General features: G+C 38.9%; 3 protein-coding genes across 4 annotated transcripts in view; 2 read left to right on the top strand and 1 right to left on the bottom strand.

Moving 5' to 3' along the window:
• The window catches only part of RSBN1 (round spermatid basic protein 1), a 43,628-nt gene extending 28,133 nt beyond the window's left edge, over positions 1-15,495 (top strand). Inside the window, exons 3-7 of the mRNA XM_019730377.3 lie at positions 25-162; positions 477-619; positions 8,398-8,565; positions 10,157-10,265; positions 10,867-15,495. Coding sequence (XP_019585936.2) covers positions 25-162; positions 477-619; positions 8,398-8,565; positions 10,157-10,265; positions 10,867-11,340 — 1,032 coding nt within the window. The 3' untranslated portion in view covers positions 11,341-15,495. The remainder of the gene's footprint in view (positions 1-24; positions 163-476; positions 620-8,397; positions 8,566-10,156; positions 10,266-10,866) is intronic.
• On the bottom strand, positions 13,398-18,810 carry LOC109446711 (uncharacterized). Its single transcript, XM_088799317.1, has 4 exons — positions 18,523-18,810; positions 17,926-18,393; positions 17,006-17,075; positions 13,398-13,533 (listed from the first exon to the last, which is right to left on the bottom strand). Exons 1-4 carry the CDS (start codon positions 18,808-18,810, stop codon positions 13,508-13,510), a joined length of 852 nt encoding a protein of 283 aa, XP_088655443.1. The 3' UTR covers positions 13,398-13,507.
• The window catches only part of PHTF1 (putative homeodomain transcription factor 1), a 44,183-nt gene continuing 41,297 nt past the window's right edge, over positions 18,214-21,099 (top strand). The window contains exons 1-3 of one of the 2 annotated variants that reach the window (XM_019730380.3): positions 18,214-18,727; positions 19,039-19,113; positions 19,734-19,790. In XM_019730380.3, the coding sequence (XP_019585939.3) occupies positions 19,069-19,113; positions 19,734-19,790 (102 nt within the window). In that variant the 5' untranslated portion in view covers positions 18,214-18,727; positions 19,039-19,068. The remainder of the gene's footprint in view (positions 18,728-19,038; positions 19,114-19,733; positions 19,791-21,099) is intronic. The other variant, XM_019730381.3, reaches the window with a different exon arrangement.

The raw sequence follows: 21,099 nt of genomic DNA, 5'->3' as shown, positions 1-21,099 counted from the left end.
TGTCTCCCTTTGTTTGTATCTCAGGTCAACAGGACATACTGCTGTGGCACCTACCGAGCAGGTCCTATGCGGCAGATAAGTCTTGTTGGAGCAGTAGATGAAGAAGTTGGTGATTATTTCCCAGAGTTCCTTGATATGTTAGAAGAATCACCATTTCTAAAAGTGAGTGTTAATTCATATTATTAAATTTCTGAACGTTACTTAAGTGGACACTTTTCATTAAAAAGTATTAAGCTAATCTTGTCTGTTAAAATGAGATTTTATTCAATGTTTTGAATAGAAATGTTTAGAAAATTATTGGTACAAAGTACTTAATTTCAATTGTCTTTTGTACATACAAATTATTATCTACTATAACATATGTGTTTTCATATATCCATACAAAATAAGCTTCCGAGAGCTTTCTTTTGGGTGGGGAGGTTAACTTGTAAATAGTCTCACGCTGTTTTTAATGGGACTCACTGGTCTGCTTGTAGATGACTTTGCCCTGGGGTACGCTCTCCAGCCTCCGCCTCCAGTGTCGGTCCCAGAGTGACGACGGACCTATCATGTGGGTCAGGCCCGGAGAGCAGATGATCCCGACAGCAGATATGCCAAAGTCACCCTTCAAAAGACGACGGTAAACATTTATTTTTCTCAGATAAACAGGAATACTTTTTTCAGTTGATTATAAAAATGATTGAGACCTGAGCGCGGTTTGAGCGTCATTTGTCCAGGTGACTTGAAGAGCTATCTTAAGTACATCTCCTAGTGGCCAGTTCTCAGTGCAGGCCACTCACACAGTCACCAGTTAGGCATCCTCCTCAAAACGAATTTAGTTTTTACTTCTTAAAACTGATGTCCTAACTGCCTGCAAGACAGAAGTCAAACTCCTTTGTGTGGTCTGGAAGCATCTTTCATAACCTGGCCCCAACAGGACCTCTTCTACATGTATCTGCTTCTGGTCCGCTGCGGTCTACGGCCACACCACCCTGAACGCGGCTGCTCATCTGGTCTGCTCCAGCCACACGGGGTTCGGTTTGCAAACCGTAGTCATCGACAGCCCTGTGCTTTGCAGTGTCCTTTTTACCTGGAATGGCACCCCCTCCTCTGTCTTCCTCTCTACCCGGCAAACTCTTAATAGATTGTCAGACCTTTACTTGGTTGACTTGTTCTTTGTGAAGCTTTTCTTTGTTCCCTTAGATAATTAATTGGTCCCTTCTGTGGGCTCACACATTGTTCTGTTCATTAATGATCTGTTTACACTAAATTTGTTGATCTGTTTTTTCTAAATTTTGAGGTCTTTAAGGACAGACTGTGTTTTATTCTTGTCTGTTCATGACACATGGTAGGTGATCAGTGCTTGCTGAGTGAAACCAATGTCTTCTCCACAATAATTCATATTGGGCTAATGTGTTTTGTTTTTCAGACACTTAAAACACATGTAGATTTGCTCTAGTAGTATGGAAAATCTCATTTAATGAGACTTGAACATGATTTCTATTTGTTTTAGACTATGGAAATAGCAACTGAAAATAAGTACCCAGTGAGTTTTAATGGACTAGTCTAGACCTTACCCTGAAGCTCAGAGGAGAATGATACCAGAGCTAAGTGTGGAATGACCTTAGGTACCTGAGATAATGCATGAAAAGTCCTTTGTGAAAACCTACTGTGAATGCCAGGTGGTGGCCTGGTCAAACCTGGTGGCCCAGAGCTCCTGTGCGTGCTGGGCCACAGCACTGCTCCCACAGCATGGTGGTGAATCTTGAAATTCTAAATTCTTAAGTCCTGTATACGTTTTTGGTTTTGTTCTATTATCTTTCTAAATAGGAAATAACCATTGTTTGTTTCCTGATTATTATAATCTTAAAATAAATTAGATAATAGGTAAAAAGGCAAAAAATACCCATAATCCCACCTAATTTGAGCATATTGACCTTTCAAATTTTAGTCCATATGTACTTTATATGGTGTTTACTTTTTCCCCCTTAGGTTTATGTGTAGATTAAGATGCAGCCATATCATCATTTCTAATTGTCTATGTTGTTTTCACTGTATGGTTATATCAAGATTTATTTAACCAATACTTTATTGTGCAAATTGTTTCTGATTTTTCAATATAAACTGTTTTGACAAACATGACGGGTGTACTAGAGCTAGTTTGTACTGGCTCACAAGCCCTTATTACTTATTAGCCTCCCAGTTCCACACTGAGTGAGGGCACATTAGTAGCTTGAAGTTGGCCATAAATTGGGAGTATTTACACCACAAAATCAGCAAATCAACTACAAATCAGCCATTTCTCCCTGTAGCCAGTTGTTAAACATGTATAACACATCACTAATTGTAGATGGCTTGGATAGCTGGTTGGCTGGTTGGTAGGTAGATATCTTTGTGCATATATATATATATATATATATGTTTATTAGTAGAAATTCCTAAAGGCTCAAAGTATATATACATTTCTTTTTTTTCTTAATTAAAGTTTATTGGGGTGATAATCGTTAGTAAAGTTACGTTAGTTTCAAGTGTACAATTCTGTAATATATCATCTATATATCACATTCGTGTTGACCACCCAGTCAGTTCTCCTTCCATCACTGTATATTTGACCCCTTTTACCCTCATCTACCATCTCCCCCGCATACATTTCTGATTTACTCCCAGAAAAGTACCAATTTATTTTCCCAGCCATATAGTAAGACAGTACGCTTTTCCCCACACCCTCCACTAATATTCTTTTTAACTTAATGATCTCATTGGACAAAAATGTCTCATTTTAATTTGCTTTTCTTTGAGCAGTTTGTATTTCTTCTTTTGTGACTCCCTTTTACTTTTCTTTACCCACATTTCTATTGGGGTGTTTTTCATTTGTAAAAATTCCCCATGTATTATGATTAACTTGTTTTTCGTATGTTGCAAATTTTCCTCATTTTTTTCCTTTTAGCTTCAGTTTTTTCTTTCTTAAAAATATTTTTATTAAAAATATAGCTAACATACAATATTATATTAGTTTCAGGTGTACACCATAGTCAGTCAACACTTACATACCTAAACAAGTGACCACCGTGATAAGTCCAGCAACCATCTGATACCCTACCACGCTATCACAATATTATTGACTATTTCCTCATGCTGTGCATTACATCCCCATGACTTACTTGTTTTATATCTGGAAATTTGAGCCTCTTATTCCCTTTCACCTTCCCCCATTTTTTAACTTTTCAATTACAGTTGACATTCAGTATTATTTTATATTAATGTCAGGTCTTTGTCTAACCACAGTATAGTGGTTAGACATTTATATGATTTATGAAGTGATCCCCCTGACTAGTCTAGTACGCACGTGGCACTATGCGTAGTTATTACCATATTGTTTACTATATTCCCTGTGCTTTACTTTACATCCCCGTGACTGTTATTGTAACTATCAATTTGTACTTCTTTATTCTTTCACTTTTTTCACCCTGACCCCCAACCCCCCGCCCATCTATCACCCTGATAAATCTAGTACCCATCTGATACTATACATAGTTATTACAATATTATTGACTATATTCCTTATGTTATACCCTACATCCCCACGACCACTGTGTAACAACTTATTTGTACTTATTAATCTCTTCCCCCTTTTCACCCACCCTCCTAACCCCCCTTCAGTTTTTTTCTTTACTTGCTGTTTTTTTCTTTACTCATTCAATGTTTGTTTCTATGTTATCAGGTCTGTCTTTTTCTCTGCGGTTTCTCTCAAGTGGCACGCATAGCAAGGCTTTCTCTCGTTCAGTATTATAAAATATTCATCTCCATTTTCTCCTAGTGCTCCTGTGATTTTAGTATTTACATATTTTATTTACTGTGTATTGATTTCAGTATGGAGGGAGAGATTTAACATTTTTTCCAAGTAGTTAGGCAGCTGTACCAACGTCATTTACTCAATAATTCACTATTCCCACTCATCTGAGGTGCTATTCAATTGTATTTCTGTTGAGATTCAGTATTCTTAAGTGAGACATTCAAAAGCACTGTGACTTTTCTACAGTGAATAAATCAGAACTTAAACACAAATGTTGTCTTTGTGTTAATGAGAACACCCAGTTGCTGAAAATGGTGATATCAATGTGAGAAGCGAATTATCAAGGGCACTGCTATTGAAGATGATCGTTGAATTTATGAACTCAACTAAAAGAAATACATGGCCTTTAAAAAATCAAATGGCATGGTAGGGTTTATAATGAAAAATCCTGGCCACCTTTTCCTTGAGAGGCAAACACCTTTTCACTAGAAGCAAAACCATTTGGTTTTAATGCCTTGTTTTGTTGTAAGACTTAGACAGGAAGTATGTCAATGTCTCCATATAACAGATAGAGATTCCTTCTCTTCAACTGTTTCCACATTTACCCTCGTCCTCTCCACGTCTGCTTTTTGTCAGCTGTGCTTACAGTGTTGAGGTTAATTCATATTCTGCTTTAAAACCAAAATTAGGATTTATATGCTTTGTCAGTAGTTATGTTCTAAAATTTGAAAGCAAATAAGTGACAATACATGTAAGTTTACTGCAGACCCAATTAGTAGGCTAAAAATTTATATTCTAAGGTTCCAATGTTGTGTTATCACTCAAAGGAATAATATACAAAAGGATCTTTCCCATATTTCACCTAGATACTGAAAATCCTGCCCACATTTCAGTTTGTTTCATACGTAGATTGTGATGATTTTAAAAAAAAATTGTTTTCTTTTTCCTAACGTTTCTGATTGCCCCTTTTTGAGGGGAGACATAGACTTTTCTTGACCATATCTCTAATATCGTCTATTCTCTTTATTGCTTACGAACCATTACTTTCTTCTAGAATCACACTGTCTGACTTTGGCTATGACTTTTTGGGGGAGAGTGTTGGTAGTTATCTTGCATTCTGAACTTTTATCATATCCTCAAGAACCCAGCATTTTAACCATGCTCTCTGTTCTCACACATCCCTTTTTTACCTAGAAGTCTTTCGGAGCCCTGTGTTCTCCTGCTTCAACGTGAAAAGCTTATTTCACAGTTGTCAACCTAGGACTTGCCATTGAATGCTTTTCTGCATTAACCTACGATTGTCTTCTTTCTAGGTTCCTTTCGTTCTCTTGCTTGAGGACATTCTCAAGTAATAGACTAAGAAAAGGAAGGTATTCTCAGTCAGTACATATGAAAATTTCTTTTTCTGTCATTAAATATGATTGTTTACTTGGAGTGCAAAGGATGTATTTTCCCTTAGAATTTTTAGCACTGCCTCAGTGTCTTCTGGTCTTAACATCAGTGTAATTTTTTCATACGTAACCTATATTTTTCCCCCTCTCGAAAGCTTAATTTCACAATGGTATGTCTTGGTCTGGGTCTTTCATGCTTATTCTTATGTTTTTTTTTTAATTATTTTTGTTGTTTGGTAGGCCCCTTACGTTTAAAGATTCATGTTTCCTTTCATTTCTAGGAATTTTTCTTGCTTAATTGCTTTGTAATCTCTTCATTTTTCTCTATTTCTTTCTGAAACCACTATTGGTTGAATAGCAGATCTCCCAGTTTGATTATCCACATGATGGGGAAACTGACCTTAAAATGGTTCCCTGTCATGTGGAACTGACCTAAAATGGTGGTCCGAGTGGAGAGAGAAGTCCCCAGCCTAAGCCCCAGCCCACTTCCGCATAACCCCCTCCAAGCCACACCTTGAGCCAATCGCCAGATGACACCTACCCCTTCCCCGACTAAGTCCCCAATCCATAAAAACCTGCTGAAAACCTTGCTAGGGGCTCAGTCTTTTGGGAAGGATCCCGCTGAGCCCGTCGGCATAATAAAGCTGACTCTCCTAACTCTCTGAGTGCCGTTTGGGTTCTTTCCGGTCTTGGATTCTGCAACACTCATACTTTCTATTTATCTTTTTCCTTTTGATTTTGGGACATTTACTTGACTTTTGTCTTCTAACCTTTTTTTTGAATTCTTAAATTTCGGCATTATTTTGGTCTTCCTCTGTTAAGCTGTTATAGGCTGTCTTCACATATCTGGTGATTCTTGGTTGATCCATTCTTACTTAGAAATAAAGCATGAGGCTCATTGAGTGGTCTCCGTATCTTTCAGTGAGGCTTGTCAATAGGTGGTTTCACTGTAGAGTTAACAGGCATAGAACTGGGCATTAAAGACGTCCAAATGCCGCAGGATTGTTATGTAGTTCCATTTGTATTCTATGTTCCCTGTGTGTAGAGAACATGCAAGGCTTTTTGGTGACAGTTTATCAGGATGCTTTTGGCTCCAAGCAACAAAAATCTCGATTCAAACTGGTTCATCAAATAACATGTTGTTCTATGTATCGAAAGCCCAGTTGTTTCTAGGTACATGTGGTCAGTGACCCAGTGTTATCAAGGAACCCAGTGTTTTCCTTTTTTCTGCTGTCCTTCGGTTTGCCTCGGCTTCGTACTCTCAAAGCCTTCCTTACGGTTGCTGATGGCCATAGTGGTTCTCGGCATCACATCTGGATCGGGTTGTATCTAACAGAAGAGTGTCGCGTCCCGCGTGACGGGAGTTGTGGGGAGCAAGGTGGGCGGGGCAGGGCTAAGAAAAGACAGTAGTCATGAAAAGAGTTTCAGTGGGGGGTGGGGGGGGCAAGGGACCCCCAGTCTCAAGGACTGGAATCGGGCCTCATATCAGCTTTTATTAGTTCGGTGGGGAAGTAAAGGAGCTAAAGCTTGTCAATTTCAAGATCTGTGAATCCCATACATCATAATAGGAAAGTCATTTAAGCCAATCACCCTGGCCTGTAGACAGCTGGACCCTAAGTCTCAACTTCCCCAACGGACAAAACCTATATACATATGAGTAGACGGAGAGCACCTCATTGAACCTCTTCCCCTGCAGGTTGTGGGAAGGAATGCAGCCACAGAGGCAGAGGCTTTCCTTAGCCTGAGGAAGGTGGGGGGCTGTGCCCACCTCTGTGAACCCCGTGGGTTCTCCTCTTGGTTCCCACTCGACTGCGCCTGGCTTGAGTTGTTCCTTCCGTGAGGAATCTTACTTGTCACTGACTGTCCAGTCATTTTTCTGGGACCAAACGGAGGCATAAGGTGCAAACACAAAGGTTTAGCAAAGTCCCTGAAAGGATCCATCTTACAGACTCTCCTTTCTTTGGGGACAGGTAGAAGGAAACAAACGGTTAAGCTGTTGCATGGTGACAGAAGAGACTGTCTTTCCTTTTACTTCAGAGCTGGGAAACTTCCCAGAAGTCTCCATAGCAGGTGTCCTCTCATACTGTTAGCCACAATCAGCTCGTGCCTTCCTCCATCAGTCACTGGCAGGGGGTGAACTTAGCACAGTTTATCAGGACTCCCGAGGACTTACTGCTGGAGCCTGTGAATGCGGTTACGTATGGGGGAGGAACAGAGGCTACTGAAAATCGGTTTTCTGTCCGGAAAATACAGACGAGTCATGGCTGCTGGGTGGGCCACTCATAGTCTTTATGGGGGTAAATGCCTGACTGTCCACATTTCTACCCACAGCGTGGCAGGTGATGGGTTTATTTGCAGAATTTCACGTTAATTCCCCCTTTCTCGGTCTTCCTTTATTTCTGTCTAATTATCACCATAGCAGGCCTTTTTTGGCTCTTCAGCTTCTCCAAGGTCTGTCGGGCAGGCCTGCTGCCTTTTCATCTGCCATTCCCTTCTTGTGAATTCTAGGCCTGTGGCTTTCTCTGCTCAATTTTATTAGTCCAAGATACTTTTAATCATTTTCCATCTTCTAGAAATTTGTCAATATTGATCACTCAGTAATTTATTTCCTTTGTTATTTTTTATTCATTACTGTCATCTTTAGATTATTATGTTCAGAAATTTTTGAGCACATAAAAAAGCTGATGATAATATAATAAACACCCATATATCAACAGTTATCAATTCACAGCCAATTCTGTTTCATCTATCCCCACCATCCATTCCCCTGTCTACTCTCCCCCCACCCCTACCATATTAATTTGAAGCGCTTTGCTGTCATTTTAAAGTTGAAGGAGATCATATAGATGTTCAGTTTGCCATCTTGAATTAAGTCTAGGAGAATGTTTTGGAAGTTAAAAATGTTTTGAGAGTTAAAAATGATTCAGGGTAAAGAAACATAGCCTTGAACTTTGAATTGTATTTTCTGTTGCTAAACAACTAAATTTTATACATTCAAACACTACATTTGAGCCAAATCAAAGGTATAGCTTCTATATTATCATGATAAACCAAGAGAGGAAGGTAATCATGTTGAGCATTGCACTATAGTATGTTAAATGCTAATGATCAAAGTCATTGAAACCTTCTCAGCCCTCAGCTTTTTTAAAATATGGTATTTTAGCACTTTTTTTTTTGGCCTATTACTGTTAATACTCTTTCCCCCTCCTTGACTTCACACCAAATCAACTCCAGATCAATGAATGAAATTAAAAATCTCCAGTACCTACCTCGGACTAGTGAACCCCGGGAAGTCCTCTTTGAAGACAGGACCAGAGCTCATGCCGATCATGTGGGTCAGGGGTTTGACTGGCAGAGTACGGCTGCTGTGGGGGTTTTGAAAGCTGTGCAGTTTGGCGAATGGTAAGTTAATGGCGCTCACCTGCAAGGTTGGTTAATGTTGTCTAAGAAAATGTGGACTCGGTTTAAAAGGCTGGGGACCAATGTTTTAAAAAATTGTGCTTCAGTACACATAAATTAAATGTTAAAATCTTAACTAGTTTTAAGTGTACAGTTTGGTAGAGTTAAGTATATTCACATCATTGTGGAACAGATCTCCAGAACTTTTCATCTTGCAAAACTGAAATTCTCTGCCCATAAACAATAACTCCCTTCTTTCCTCTCTCCCCAGCTCCTGCTTTTTGTCATTCTACTTTGTGGCTATAAATTTGACTATTTTAAATATCTAATATCAGTGGAATCATACAGGCGTTGTCTTTTGTGAATGGCTTATATCATTTTGCATAATATCCTCAAGTTTCATAATATCCTCTTGGTTGCTCTAGTGCACCATGTGTCAATTTCCTTCCTTTTTGAGGTTGAATAGAGTTCCATTATGTGTATATGCCATGTTTTGTTTATCCATTCATCCATCAGTGGACACCTGGGTTGCTTCCAGCTTTTGGCTGCTAGGAACGAATATCTCTTCGTGTCCCTGTTTCCAATCTTCTGGACCATAATTGGAATGGCTGGATCATACAATACCCTGTTTCCCCGAACATAAGACGTAGCCAGACAATCAACTTTAATGCGTCTTTTGGAGCAAAAATTAATATAAGACCCAGTCTTATTTTACTATATGACCCGGTCTTATATAACATAAGACCCGGTATAATGTAATATGTAATATAATTATAATATAATAAATATAGTATAATAAATGTAGTATAATAAATACAATATAATATAATACAATATAATATAACATACAAATACAATACCAGGTCTTACATTAATTTTTGCTCCAAAAGACACATTAGAGCTGATTGTCTTGCTACGTCTTATTTTCGGGGAAACACCGTAATTCTATTTTTCATTTTTGGAGGAACTGCTATACTGTTTTCCATAGTGGCTGCCCTCTTTTACATTCAGTTGGGGCCTAGTTTTAACAAAGCTCAGAACATAGAATTTAGCTTATTTAAAAAACGTTTTTGACTTTCTTTTTCATATTTATGATTTCAGGGCCTTCAGTATTACTGTAGAGTTTGATTTGACCTTTGTAGGAGTAGAGTTCGATCATAGCTTGACAATAAGTATTTCAAGTTAAAGATCATTCAGCTTTTTTTCCCCTCTCTACTTCGAAAACTGGAAGGTGTGATACTTGTGTGACTGAGACGTATTCTCTTCACTTGATTCCTCCCTGATAGTGACCTTACAGGGTGGCATGGAGATGGTGGGGCACAGTGGTAAGAGGATTGCAAATGCAGTTGTTCAGAATAAAACTTTTTAGTTGTCGTTTTAGTTTTGTGACACCTAATCTTGTTTAAAACAGCTTTGTTAGTGTTTTGTTTATTTTTTAAAGTTGATTAAAGAAGCAAATGTATATGTTGTCCTTAGGAGCTGTGCATGTGTTTCTATGCTAGTAGTAATATTTCCAGGTATAGGAAAACTGAAGTTTGTCTCCGTTTTCCATTATGAGATGCTTGTTTCTAAAACGTAGTTTTGTTAATCACAGGAGTGACCAACCTCGCATAACCAAAGACGTGATTTGTTTTCATGCTGAGGATTTTACTGATGTTGTACAGAGACTCCAGTTAGACCTTCATGAACCTCCAGTTTCCCAGGTAATGACTCTTGCTTTTTTATTACCCTTTGAGTGTGATATTGGAAATAAGTGTCTTTACCCATTTTATTTGGCATTTTACCTTGTAGTTGCATATGTGGGATAGTGAATTTAACTTTATTACTATTAAAGGCTGTCAGAAATCATTAAAGCAGAGCTTCCCAAGCAGAATGCTTAAGAGCCTTTCGATCTTGGGGAAGCCAGGTAAGCCTGGGATGGTCAGAGCCCAGGCTGCCCAGTTCTGGCCATGAGAAGTCTCATGCACTGTGTGCCCTCACCTGCAAAAGGGGAAAGACTGAAGGAGCAGACAAATGTTGCCCTTCTGTGTGGCAGAGAATATTGCTATTTAGCTGTACTTTGAAATACTTATTTAAATGATTCCGTAGCCCATCCTGACTTTAACCTGCCCTTTGTTACTAGAGAGGTAGTAAAATAGGAAAGATATTTGTCAGGCATTACAGGAAATTTTAGAAAGTTGTATATCATTTAATATTGCTAAGCTTTAATTAGGCCTGACTGTTTTCCTGTGCTAATGATAATATTTTATTTGACTGAATTATTACGTATTTTAAAGTCTCATGCAACTTTTTCCCTCTCTTCAGTGTGTACAGTGGGTGGATGAAGCGAAACTGAACCAAATGAGGCGGGAAGGCATTCGTTACGCTCGAATTCAGCTCTGCGACAATGACATCTACTTCATCCCTAGAAATGTCATTCATCAGTTCAAAACGGTGTCAGCAGTGTGCAGCTTAGCCTGGCATATAAGGCTTAAACAGTACCACCCTGTTGTGGAAGCCACTCAGAACACGGAAAGCAGTTCTAACATGGACTGTGATTTAACTGTAAAACGAGAATTAGAAGTTGACCCCCAGTGTGTGAGGATAAAAACTGAACCTGAAGAAACGTGCACAGAGATGCAGCTTTTGACAACTGCTTCATCGTCCTTCCCACCTTCATCAGAACTGAATCTACAGCAAGATCAGATGACTCAGCCTATTCCAGTTTTAAAGGTGGAAAGTAGACTGGACTCTGACCAGCAACACAACCTGCAGGAACATTCAAGCACTCCTGTGTGATATGTACATATCCAAACACATTTTTTAACTTTTTTAAATTTTGATGTGAAGTTATAGTTTTATAACTGGCTTAAGTTAAGTTTTATTGGAGAAATCTTGCCTATAATTCTATAAAGAGAAATGACATTCCACAAATGTCAAGCATATCTTTTTTATACAGATTATGCAAAGCTAAGAGTTGTATCTTATCCCGTTAGTACAGTACGTAATAGTGGGTCTGCTGCTACTTTCTGTTTTAAGGTGTGAGGTAACAATTCAATCTCTTCTTTAAATCAAAATGAGAACTCTCTGGAATAACAGATTCTTATTTGGCAAATTCTTCACTTCCCTTAATTTTATCTTGCCTTGTCGCTTGCCATATTTGCTGTTTTTATGATAGAAGATCAGATTTATGGGTTAGTACTGTGTTTTTATGGCACAGATTCAATTTCTACAGTAAAAATGGCATAGGCTGCAGGAAAGAGTTCCTGCATCTTGTATGTGGGCAAGTTTTTTAGTTCCAACCATAAAGAACAGGTAGTTTCTAAGGAAAATTCAGTGGCTCTCTGATTTCTTAACAAAAGAGAAAGCACAGCACTTTCTGATCCAAACTGTCTTCTTTTTTAAAAAATATATATATCTTATTTAAAACCCAGTGGATATTTCAGTTAAAAATATCTAAAGATGAATAGTCCTTGGTCATTCATTATCCATGGTTCATTAATCTTTCTAGAATACACTGTAAGTATGGAAGATATTTTGAGTAAAAGCGATAATGTTGACATGATACTCTATTGTTCAGCTTCCTGGCATCCTCACATTTTGTGTGGATACTTTTGCTTCCAAAACCAATCATGACTATCGAAATTAGAGAATGAGATCAATCTTTCTGATGAGGCTGCCATATTTTGTGCATGAAACTTAGGGAAAACTCATGTTGTCAACTGGCATCAATCTCTTCATGATAAAGATCAAGTGTTAAGGCACTTCAATTCACAGTTTAACTGGTGAATATACCTGGGTTTTATGTACTATTACTGTGTTGCTACTTTCTGATAAAGAATATAGCACTCGATTTCATCCTAGAGTTTCAGTAGCCCAATGCTTAGTGCCTGAGTACTTCAATTTCTTTTCAGACAGGCACAGTTCATATAGCTAGTGTAGTCTTAACTTTCTATTATTTTAGAATGTTAATGTGATACACACTTCACTTGCCCTTAGTTAATAATATAGTAGCCCCTTTGTTTATTAAAGGAAGAGTACTCCCCACACCTAAGGCCAGATTCTTATATCTACCTGGTTATAGTGCAATTTGGAGATTTTTTTTTTTCCTGGAGGGTGAGATTTGGAATATTTACATTAATGTAGGCAAAAAAAGATGCTGCTTTATTGTGTCTGTCACCATGAAAACGTAGCTGCATCTTTTGAAATATCAAATATGAATTTTCTCTAAAATATTCTGAAATAGGTTAAATCTTATATAAATATTACTTTGTGCAATATTGTTGTGTAGTTAATTGCATATTAGCAAAGTATAGAGGTCACTGTGTAAACCGATAGAAAAGTAACCATCAGCAAATACTGCAGTGATTAGTTAGAATCTGTATTATTCCTTATATATATATGTATATGTATGTATTCTCTGTTAAAAAGCATAAAGACAAATAGAGAAACATTTCAATGTAAACCATTTATGAATTGGAAGTGATGGTGGTTTTAGTTATCTTTGTAAATAAGGTAATTAGAATGGTATGAAAAGTAATGTGATTATTGCAAGGGTGTTTTTAAATTTGGGATATAAATTCTAGGGTAAATTCTAGTTTATCAAGACTAGTTTTTAAGGGACCTGCCTTTAAGGATTTTTTCTGTTGTTATGGGGTGGGGGAGGGGGGATAATCACAAAGTATGTGGGCTTGGGTTATTTCTGGTTTTTGTCTTTGTGTCCAGAAGAATTTCTTAGAGCTTTACTAGGCTGTGCAAAGTAAAATTCTTCTCAGGCAACATTTGCTTTTTAAAATAATCATGAACAACAAGGTTGCTAAAGCAAAAACTTTATTTTTCTTGTCTTCCAAGATCCGATTTCCCCATCTCCCACTTGCCATCCAGCAGATGCCATCTGTCATCTAAGCTGGTCATTGCTAATAAATAAGGAGACTGTCTCCTGACAGCCAGCACTGTGTATAATCACTCAGGAACCAGCGGATCTGCAAAGACCTACAATCAAAAGCAAATCCCCATTTTCCTTTAATAAAACATTCTACCCTCACCTCCAATAGAAACACATTAAAAGAGTATAAAAATGTTTAAAATCATGTACTAATAAATTCATTGTATGTTAGTATTGCAATAGGATGGAGAGAGAAATATTTAGCTAGTAATGTATCTGGAAACTCTAAATGTCCTATGTGAGTGAGTATTAGATTTTAATAGCATGCTTTAAAGACTGATGAATATAAAAGCCCAAGTTTTGAGTTTCTTCCTGCTTTCAAAGCTGTATCCTAGTTGAATGATACAAATGATTGCAACTTTTCTAAATTATTTGGTTTGGTGGAGTGAGGCATGGAGCAGGCAGGCTCTTCTGATTTGTAAAGTAGTGATGGCAGTGAAGTTATAACTGAAATTGAGGCTGATCTTCCTTTTTTGGTATATTATCCATTGTGCCAACTTTTTGAGATTACTTGCAGAAGTGACTGTAAGTTTTAGTATTTTGTGGAGCACATATTTTTAAATGTGCTGATGGAAAGGACCCAATAAACGACTACTCCTAACTTAGTCACTAGAGTGATTTTATGGTATTTATTAATAAGGATCAAAGTCTTCCCCTTGCCCCAGAAGTCATTCTGTAATTATACCGAGGTATGCTAGGAGTAGGATTACAATTCAAAAAGGTATTCCAAATTCATAAAGCAATAATAATAAAACCCTACCTGTGAGTTTCCCCCTTCAAAGTTTTAACTCTTTAAAAATGAATACCTAGGTTTCATTGTACTTTTAATTTGCTTATTTGGCACTTACCATTTGTTTCACTGGTACTTTATTATTTTTAATGAAAGACTTTTGAAAGGTGCCCTTTCCCCTTAGATAGTTAGAATATCAGTTGACTAATATTACAAGCTCTTGTAGTAGGAAAAAGGAGCTTATTAAATAAAATTCTTTACTAAACCTTAGATGTCTTGCATCAGTCTTAATAGGCATAAAGTTCACACTTAATGACTGGAGAATCTTGTGCTTATTGCCTTTCCCTCTATAAATATTCTCTAGAATGAAAATTAATTTAGGAACAAGACTCTAAAATTCAAGAAAACCCTTAGTGAATATATTCTTGACCATTAATATTAGCCCATTATATTTTCATCTGTATTTGCCATTAAAAGTTTATTTGTGTTTATACCTTCAGGATAATTGAGTTTGTATCTTTTTAATAAATCTGTTTTATCATTGTTAACAGGTTTTTAAGAAAAGAACCTTTCACTAGTACATACATGTCAAAGGTTCATATTTCTGCTAAGTTGTTTTTGGTTTTTTTTTAAACAGGTTGTAGCTGTATTTATTGGTCATGCAGTAAGTAGAGGAAATGTGTAAGATGTGTTTTTCTTTAGCATATAAGGGACCCATCCTCATCCTGAAAGTCTGTTGCTTTAAAAGCAAGTATCTCTCCATAAATATTATGGCCTTCCATTTTCCTCATACATTGTTTTAGAATCCACTTGTGCATGTAAGTTGAGACCACTGTCTCTTAATATAGCACTTTTCAATTCTCTCTAAAGAAATACTTATGTACTACTTCTATCACATGTAAATTTTCATGTAATAGTGTTTTTTGTGACTAAACTCCATTTTGATTGGCAGCTAAGACTTTTTTTCCTGTGGCTTTAATTTATCTAAGAGGTCTTTGCATATAGATGAAACGTATAATTTGCCTGGTGGACTATTTGCGTTGTGTGGCCTTAGTTTGTTTATTGACATTAACAAGTGTTTTAAAAAGGTTTTTAATGAATAGTCTTAAATCTAAATTTGTGTGAATAATCTTTTAACACAGTGCTTTTTTGTAGCTGTCTAAGTGTGTTAAATTGTTAAGCTATTTCTTTGTAAAATAGGACAATGGAATGCATAGAGGTTTTTTTTTTTTTTCCTGTAAAGTATTTTTTTAATAAACAAAGTCTGATTTGTCCTTTCCTGATGTGTCATGACAAAATGAATAGCACATGAGGATCTAGCTACTTTAAACCTGTTTTTTTTTTTTAATTAAACTTCATTGGGGTGACAATTGTTAGCAAAGTTACATAGATTTCAGGTGTACAATTCTGTATTAAATCATCTATAAATCACATTGTGTGTTCACCACCCAGAGTCAGTTCTCCTTCCATCACCATATATTTGATCTCCTAAAACCTGTTTTTAAAGTATTACTTCCTTCCTAATATATCCCCTATTATTTTCTAGTATTTTAGAAAATCCTGTGACTCTTCTTTCCTAAAAAAAAAGGTCATGAATAATCTGGGGAAAATTCCGTCCATGTTGAGGTGCGACTAAGTTTTGGGGGAAGAAAACACACACATCTTTGGCATTTGAGGCAATTATGTCTCCTGCTGCTTAAATTGGTTTATATCTACTTAGGATAATCTTAAATTTTCTTCTGACGATATTGATATTTTTGAAAGTGCATGCATTCAGTGTTAGCTAATGAAGGTGGTGTGTAGAGTTTTCAGATGTCGTTGATATATTGTGACAATGCAATGGATTGTTTTTCCTCATCAGATTTTATTTGAACTCTTTTTAATTGAGGGAACTGTCCTAAGCACTGATAGCCCTTGGTTCCAATTAGTAAAGGAAAAGGAAAGGAACTAATGTTTTCTGAGTAACTGCAGTGGGCCAGACACTTAATATGAGGGTATCTCCTTTAATCCTCACAACATTTATTAGAAAGGTAACAAGACAGTCTGCAGAACACAGGTGAGAAAACTGGCTTGTTAGGTTGAAAATTTGCCTAAGATCACATAGTTTGTTAGTGGGAGCAGGAATTTGAGTGCAATTCTGGGTTCAAAACCATGCTTTCTTCAGTGGCAGCCTTAGGAAGCACTTGGGAAAGTTTGGAAAGAGGCTCCTGAAAGATGATTTGCTACTTAACTGCTCTTCCCTACCAATTGACCTGATTTCTGTTCTTCCACAAACTGCCCCCAATGCCTCATTTGAACACTAAGCAATGAAGTAAAATGTTTTTGCTATTAATGTAATTTACGTCTTAAAGCAAACTTTTAGATAAAACAAAAAGACTTCGTTTGTCTTACTCTTTTTTTTTTTTTTTTTTTTTTTTTTTTTATTAAATTTATTGAGGTGACAGTTGTTAGTAAAATTACATAGATTTCAGGTGTACAATTCTGTATTACATCATCTATAAATCCCGTTGTGTGTTCATCACCCAGAGTCAGTTCTCCTTCCATCACCATATATTCGATCCCCCTTACCCACATCTCCCACCCCCCACCCCCCACCCCCCACCCCCCTTACCCTCTGGCTCTTTTTTTTTTTAAGTTGTCCATTTGTCTTGAAACCCAAAACTTAGCTTTAAGGAGGGGAAAAGCAGTTGGAAAGCAAAAGCAGAAAGGAAACTACTGCCAATGTGTGCAATACAAAAATAAGCCTGGGTGAAATAATTTTAAATTCATTCTGTGGGAGTTACACTTACCTTCTCGAACTGGATTTTCCTCCTCAGTAAGATGGGATAACTTCCACCTGAAGCCAATGATACGAAATGTCTGTAAAACATTTAGAACATACTCCTCAGGCTTTCTGAAGTGGTATCTAGTAACCATGATCTGTGATTACCTTTACCTGACCCAAATGCCACATGCTGGGCAAGCAAGGTCACTGCTTCAATTGTGGTGAGATGGCTATTGAGGTCATATTCCACCAATGGCCAAATTATGTTTACACACACTTGCGTGCACACACACGCACACACACACACACACACACACACACACACACACACACACACGGGAGGGGTGCCAAAAAAATGTATACACATTTTAAGAAAGGAAAAAACTTAAAATTACGCTGATGGTAACCACTTTGAGCACCTCTTATAATTGCAGAAGTCAAACATGACTTGTATTCATCTTTTGTTACCGGTATATATTGAGTATTACAATTTTATAGTTTTTCCTCTTCTTAAAATATGTATACATTTTTTTGGAACGCTCTCTACATACACCCATATATGCACAGAGAGGAGGAGGAGGAGGAAGAAAGTGGCTTAAAATCTTAACATGTCCTTAAATCTTCACTTTAGGGAGCAACTGTGCTTTTCTCCTTTACCTCTATCAGCCTGCTTGAATTCTTAACCTAGAAACAGTTCTTCCCGCTGCCACCTTCCTCCACCCGAATTTGGGAAAAGTGCCCTGGTACTGCACCAAGTTTAGCCCATCCCCTCCCTTCCCCTTGAGCACCCGAAAAGCCTAAGTCCCAGAGCTGCTGAGGGGCGGGAGGATGGAAACAACTAAGCCGCAGCCTGCTAGGCCCTCCGTCCCAGCCCAGAGTGAACTGATGAAAACATTCGTCCATTCAGCAGATATTGAGAACATACGTGCTGGGCCCGTCTCTGACCTCGTGGAGCCCACAGCCCATTGGGGGAAGACCGATAGTAAATAATGAAGCCCAAACAAATGAGCGGACAACTATTAGAACATCAGGAGCGACCTCCTTCAGGTCGATGGACGGGAAAGTCAGTTGTGAGGAAGCGACCTGCACAGTGATCTGGGGCAGCTGCTCCCGCCCGGGGTGGCCCTGCGGCTCCCCAGCCCCTCCATCCGGGAGCCTAGACCCAGGCTCCAGGGTAAGGGCCGGGGGCGGAGCCACCTTCGCAACCAAACCCGGAAAGCGGAAGCCACGGCCGGGCTGCACCGGGGCTGCGGGGCTGCTCTCCTCTCGGTCTCCGCCGGCTGAGTCACCGCCGGCCGGGCGAGGACGCGTCCCAGCTGCTCCGAAGCCGCTGCCTCCCGGCCCTGGGGCCTCGGCACCTGACTTTCCCAGCCCGGCACAAAGCTTTTTGCCGTTGCCGTAGCGACAGGTGGCCTGCGAAGACGCCCCTCCCCTTCACTTTTTTATTCCCTTTCTTTCCCAGTTCATTCTTGGCTTATTTTAGTGTCAGTCCGGTGACCCCGAAAGTCGAGCTTGAAGGGCGCCGGGTCTGTGGCAACAGACGCGTCCTCTGGGCGCTGTGCCGAGGGCTGCCTCGCGGGCTGCGGCGGCCTCCGCGGTCTCCATGGTAACGGCCCCGCCGGCGTCACCGCCTCGGGGGAAAGATGCGGCCTGCGGGGCCCGCCGCCTGGACCCCGGCCTCACGGCGGGGCCGGGGCCACTGAAGAGGAAGGTCCCGGCCGCCGGCCTGCCGGGCAGCGGGCACCAGGTGAGAGCCGGACGCCGGGGACCCGCGGGCGGGGTGGGGGGCAGGTCAGCTCCCGCGACCTCCCTCCCCGCCCTTCCCCGCATCCATGAACACCCTCGCGTAAAATTATCGCAGAGACGCTTCTCCCGGCGCCACTGCGCCAGAGTTTTGTTGTTGTCGTTTGCTTTTGTTTTGTTTTGTCTTTCCCTGTCAAACAGAGAAAGAAATAGCAGCTCAGGGAGAGGCTGAGAGAAGCGGTTTTTGAGTCCTACCCAAACTGGGAGGGGACCTTTCCGCAGCTGGCCTCACCACTGGTTTTCCTTCATTTTCAGTGAAATCCCATTTTCTGGCTGGAGACACAGATGGCCTCAAATGGAAGAGATGCTATATCGTGGTACCAAAAGAAGGTAATGTCAGTATTTTTTATTTGTAAAGCGTACTTACTGTACCAGGCGCCTTCAAAGAATTTCACGTTAATTTCTCCTGAGCTTGGTGGTGCCAGGTATTCTTACATGACAGCTCTTAACAGAAGTGGAAAAACGGATGGACAAGGTCAGTAGGTCTTTCAAACTCAGTTCCAGGTTCCTGAATAGGATTTTCAAGTCCCCTCCCTTCTCCAGGCTGCATACACAGTGCCCCAGAAATGTTTTGAAAGTTTAATTCTGATCAAACTTTTTTTTTCTTAAGACATGAAACTTATCTGCAGTCTCAGAATAGCACTGTCAACAATCATACCTGAGCTGTTCCTTGTCTTTTATTCCTCTCTAGTTTTCCTTAAGAAGTGGAAATATCTTTTAAGGTAGTATTTAACTTGAAATGTTTTGGACGCTGCTTTTTAATCTTTCAAATCCAGCTACTTTAGGATTTTCAAGGAAACAGTCCTTGAAACTCTTAATTGATTTGAACTCTGAGAAGCATAAACGTTTTCTAGATATATTGATATTTAATAATTTCTGACTTTTGTGAGGCTTGACCTAAATAAAAGGATTTCCTTTGCATCATTTAAATAGCCTGCTCCCTCTTTCAGATTGGAGCATATGATCAGCAGATATGGGAAAAGTCAATCGAGCAGACTCAGATTAAGGTAAATTGGTTTCTTTGATTCTAGCTTTATTTTATTGCATTAATATGAAGAGTGGGTTGTACTTTTAAAAAAACTGCACTTATCCACCAAGTATGGCATTCTTTGTTCTTTGAAGTGTATAAGGCAGACATCACTGCAAGCAGAATGAGAAATGACAGTTGACCTGTGGCCTCAGTAGGGAAATAGAAGGGAGTGGTTGGTTTGTGATGTATTAGAACCAAATGTCCCATATAAATGGAGCTATGGCTTTGTACCGTGTTTCCCCGAAAATAAGATGTAGCCGGACCATCAGCTCTAATGCGTCTTTTGAAGCAAAAATTAATATAAGACGGGGTCTTATATAATATAATATCAGACTGGATCTTATATAATATAAAATAATATCAGACTGGGTCTTTATATTAAGTTTTGCTCCAAAAGACGCATTAGAGGGGATGGTCCAGCTACGTCTTATTTTTGGGGAAACGGGGTAGCTCTGGCCGGTTTTACTTCGTGGCAATGTGGCCCCAGTATTGCCAAAGCTTCAGAGTTTTCAAGAGAACCTGGGAATATGCATTTTTTATGTGAAATATCCAGATGTTTTAGAGCTCTTCCCCCACTTCCTCCTCTTCCCCTGCACGCCAGATAAAATCCACTTGTGGCCTGAGTCACCTTTTCAATTACTGGTTTAGAGTATGGTCTTACATTTTTCAGGTTCTTAAGCTATTTCTACATTGCTGTTTAGAACTGAGCAGATTCTTGGGGTTATTTCATGCTGAACAAGCAACCAGAAACTAATATGTTGATTCAGAATGCCAGTTTAGTAATTTATATTAGGGGATGTGGGATTAAATAACGTAATGTTCCAAAGTCAGGATTGTGTGGTCAACATGTATGGGGGGGCAAGGTGGTACAAATTAATCATGCAAAGTTTGCTTTGATAGCAAATGTAATTGGATGGTCTCGAGAAATGGGGAAAGACTAAACACTATCCCTGCCCCTAAAACAATGTCTCTCCATTGACTTTAATAGTTAAATCTACAGATTCAGGGTCTCACTTCCTTTGGGAAGTGCTGAGTTAAGGGCTGCCAGAATCATGTGTTTGGACTTTTTTTTTTTTTTTTTTTTTTTAAGATTTGCTGCAGACTCGCTATTAACATTTTAAAAAATATGTGTATATAAGTGTAATACAACTTAATAGTTCTGTTTATCGCCAAGTACATTGATTGGACTGTGACGTGTATATCTCTCATGCAATACAGTTAACCAACACTTTTAGGGTGCCTTCTTTTTATAGGCCAATCGACTAGAAAATTGTTTTAACCACATG

The sequence above is a fragment of the Rhinolophus sinicus genome, chromosome 7 (assembly GCF_057876585.1).
Source record: "Rhinolophus sinicus isolate RSI-liver-muscle chromosome 7, RSI-T2T, whole genome shotgun sequence".
Lineage (NCBI taxonomy): Eukaryota > Metazoa > Chordata > Mammalia > Chiroptera > Rhinolophidae > Rhinolophus > Rhinolophus sinicus.
The sequence above is the reverse complement of the archived record's forward strand: the minus strand, read 5'-3'. Positions and strand labels throughout refer to the sequence as shown.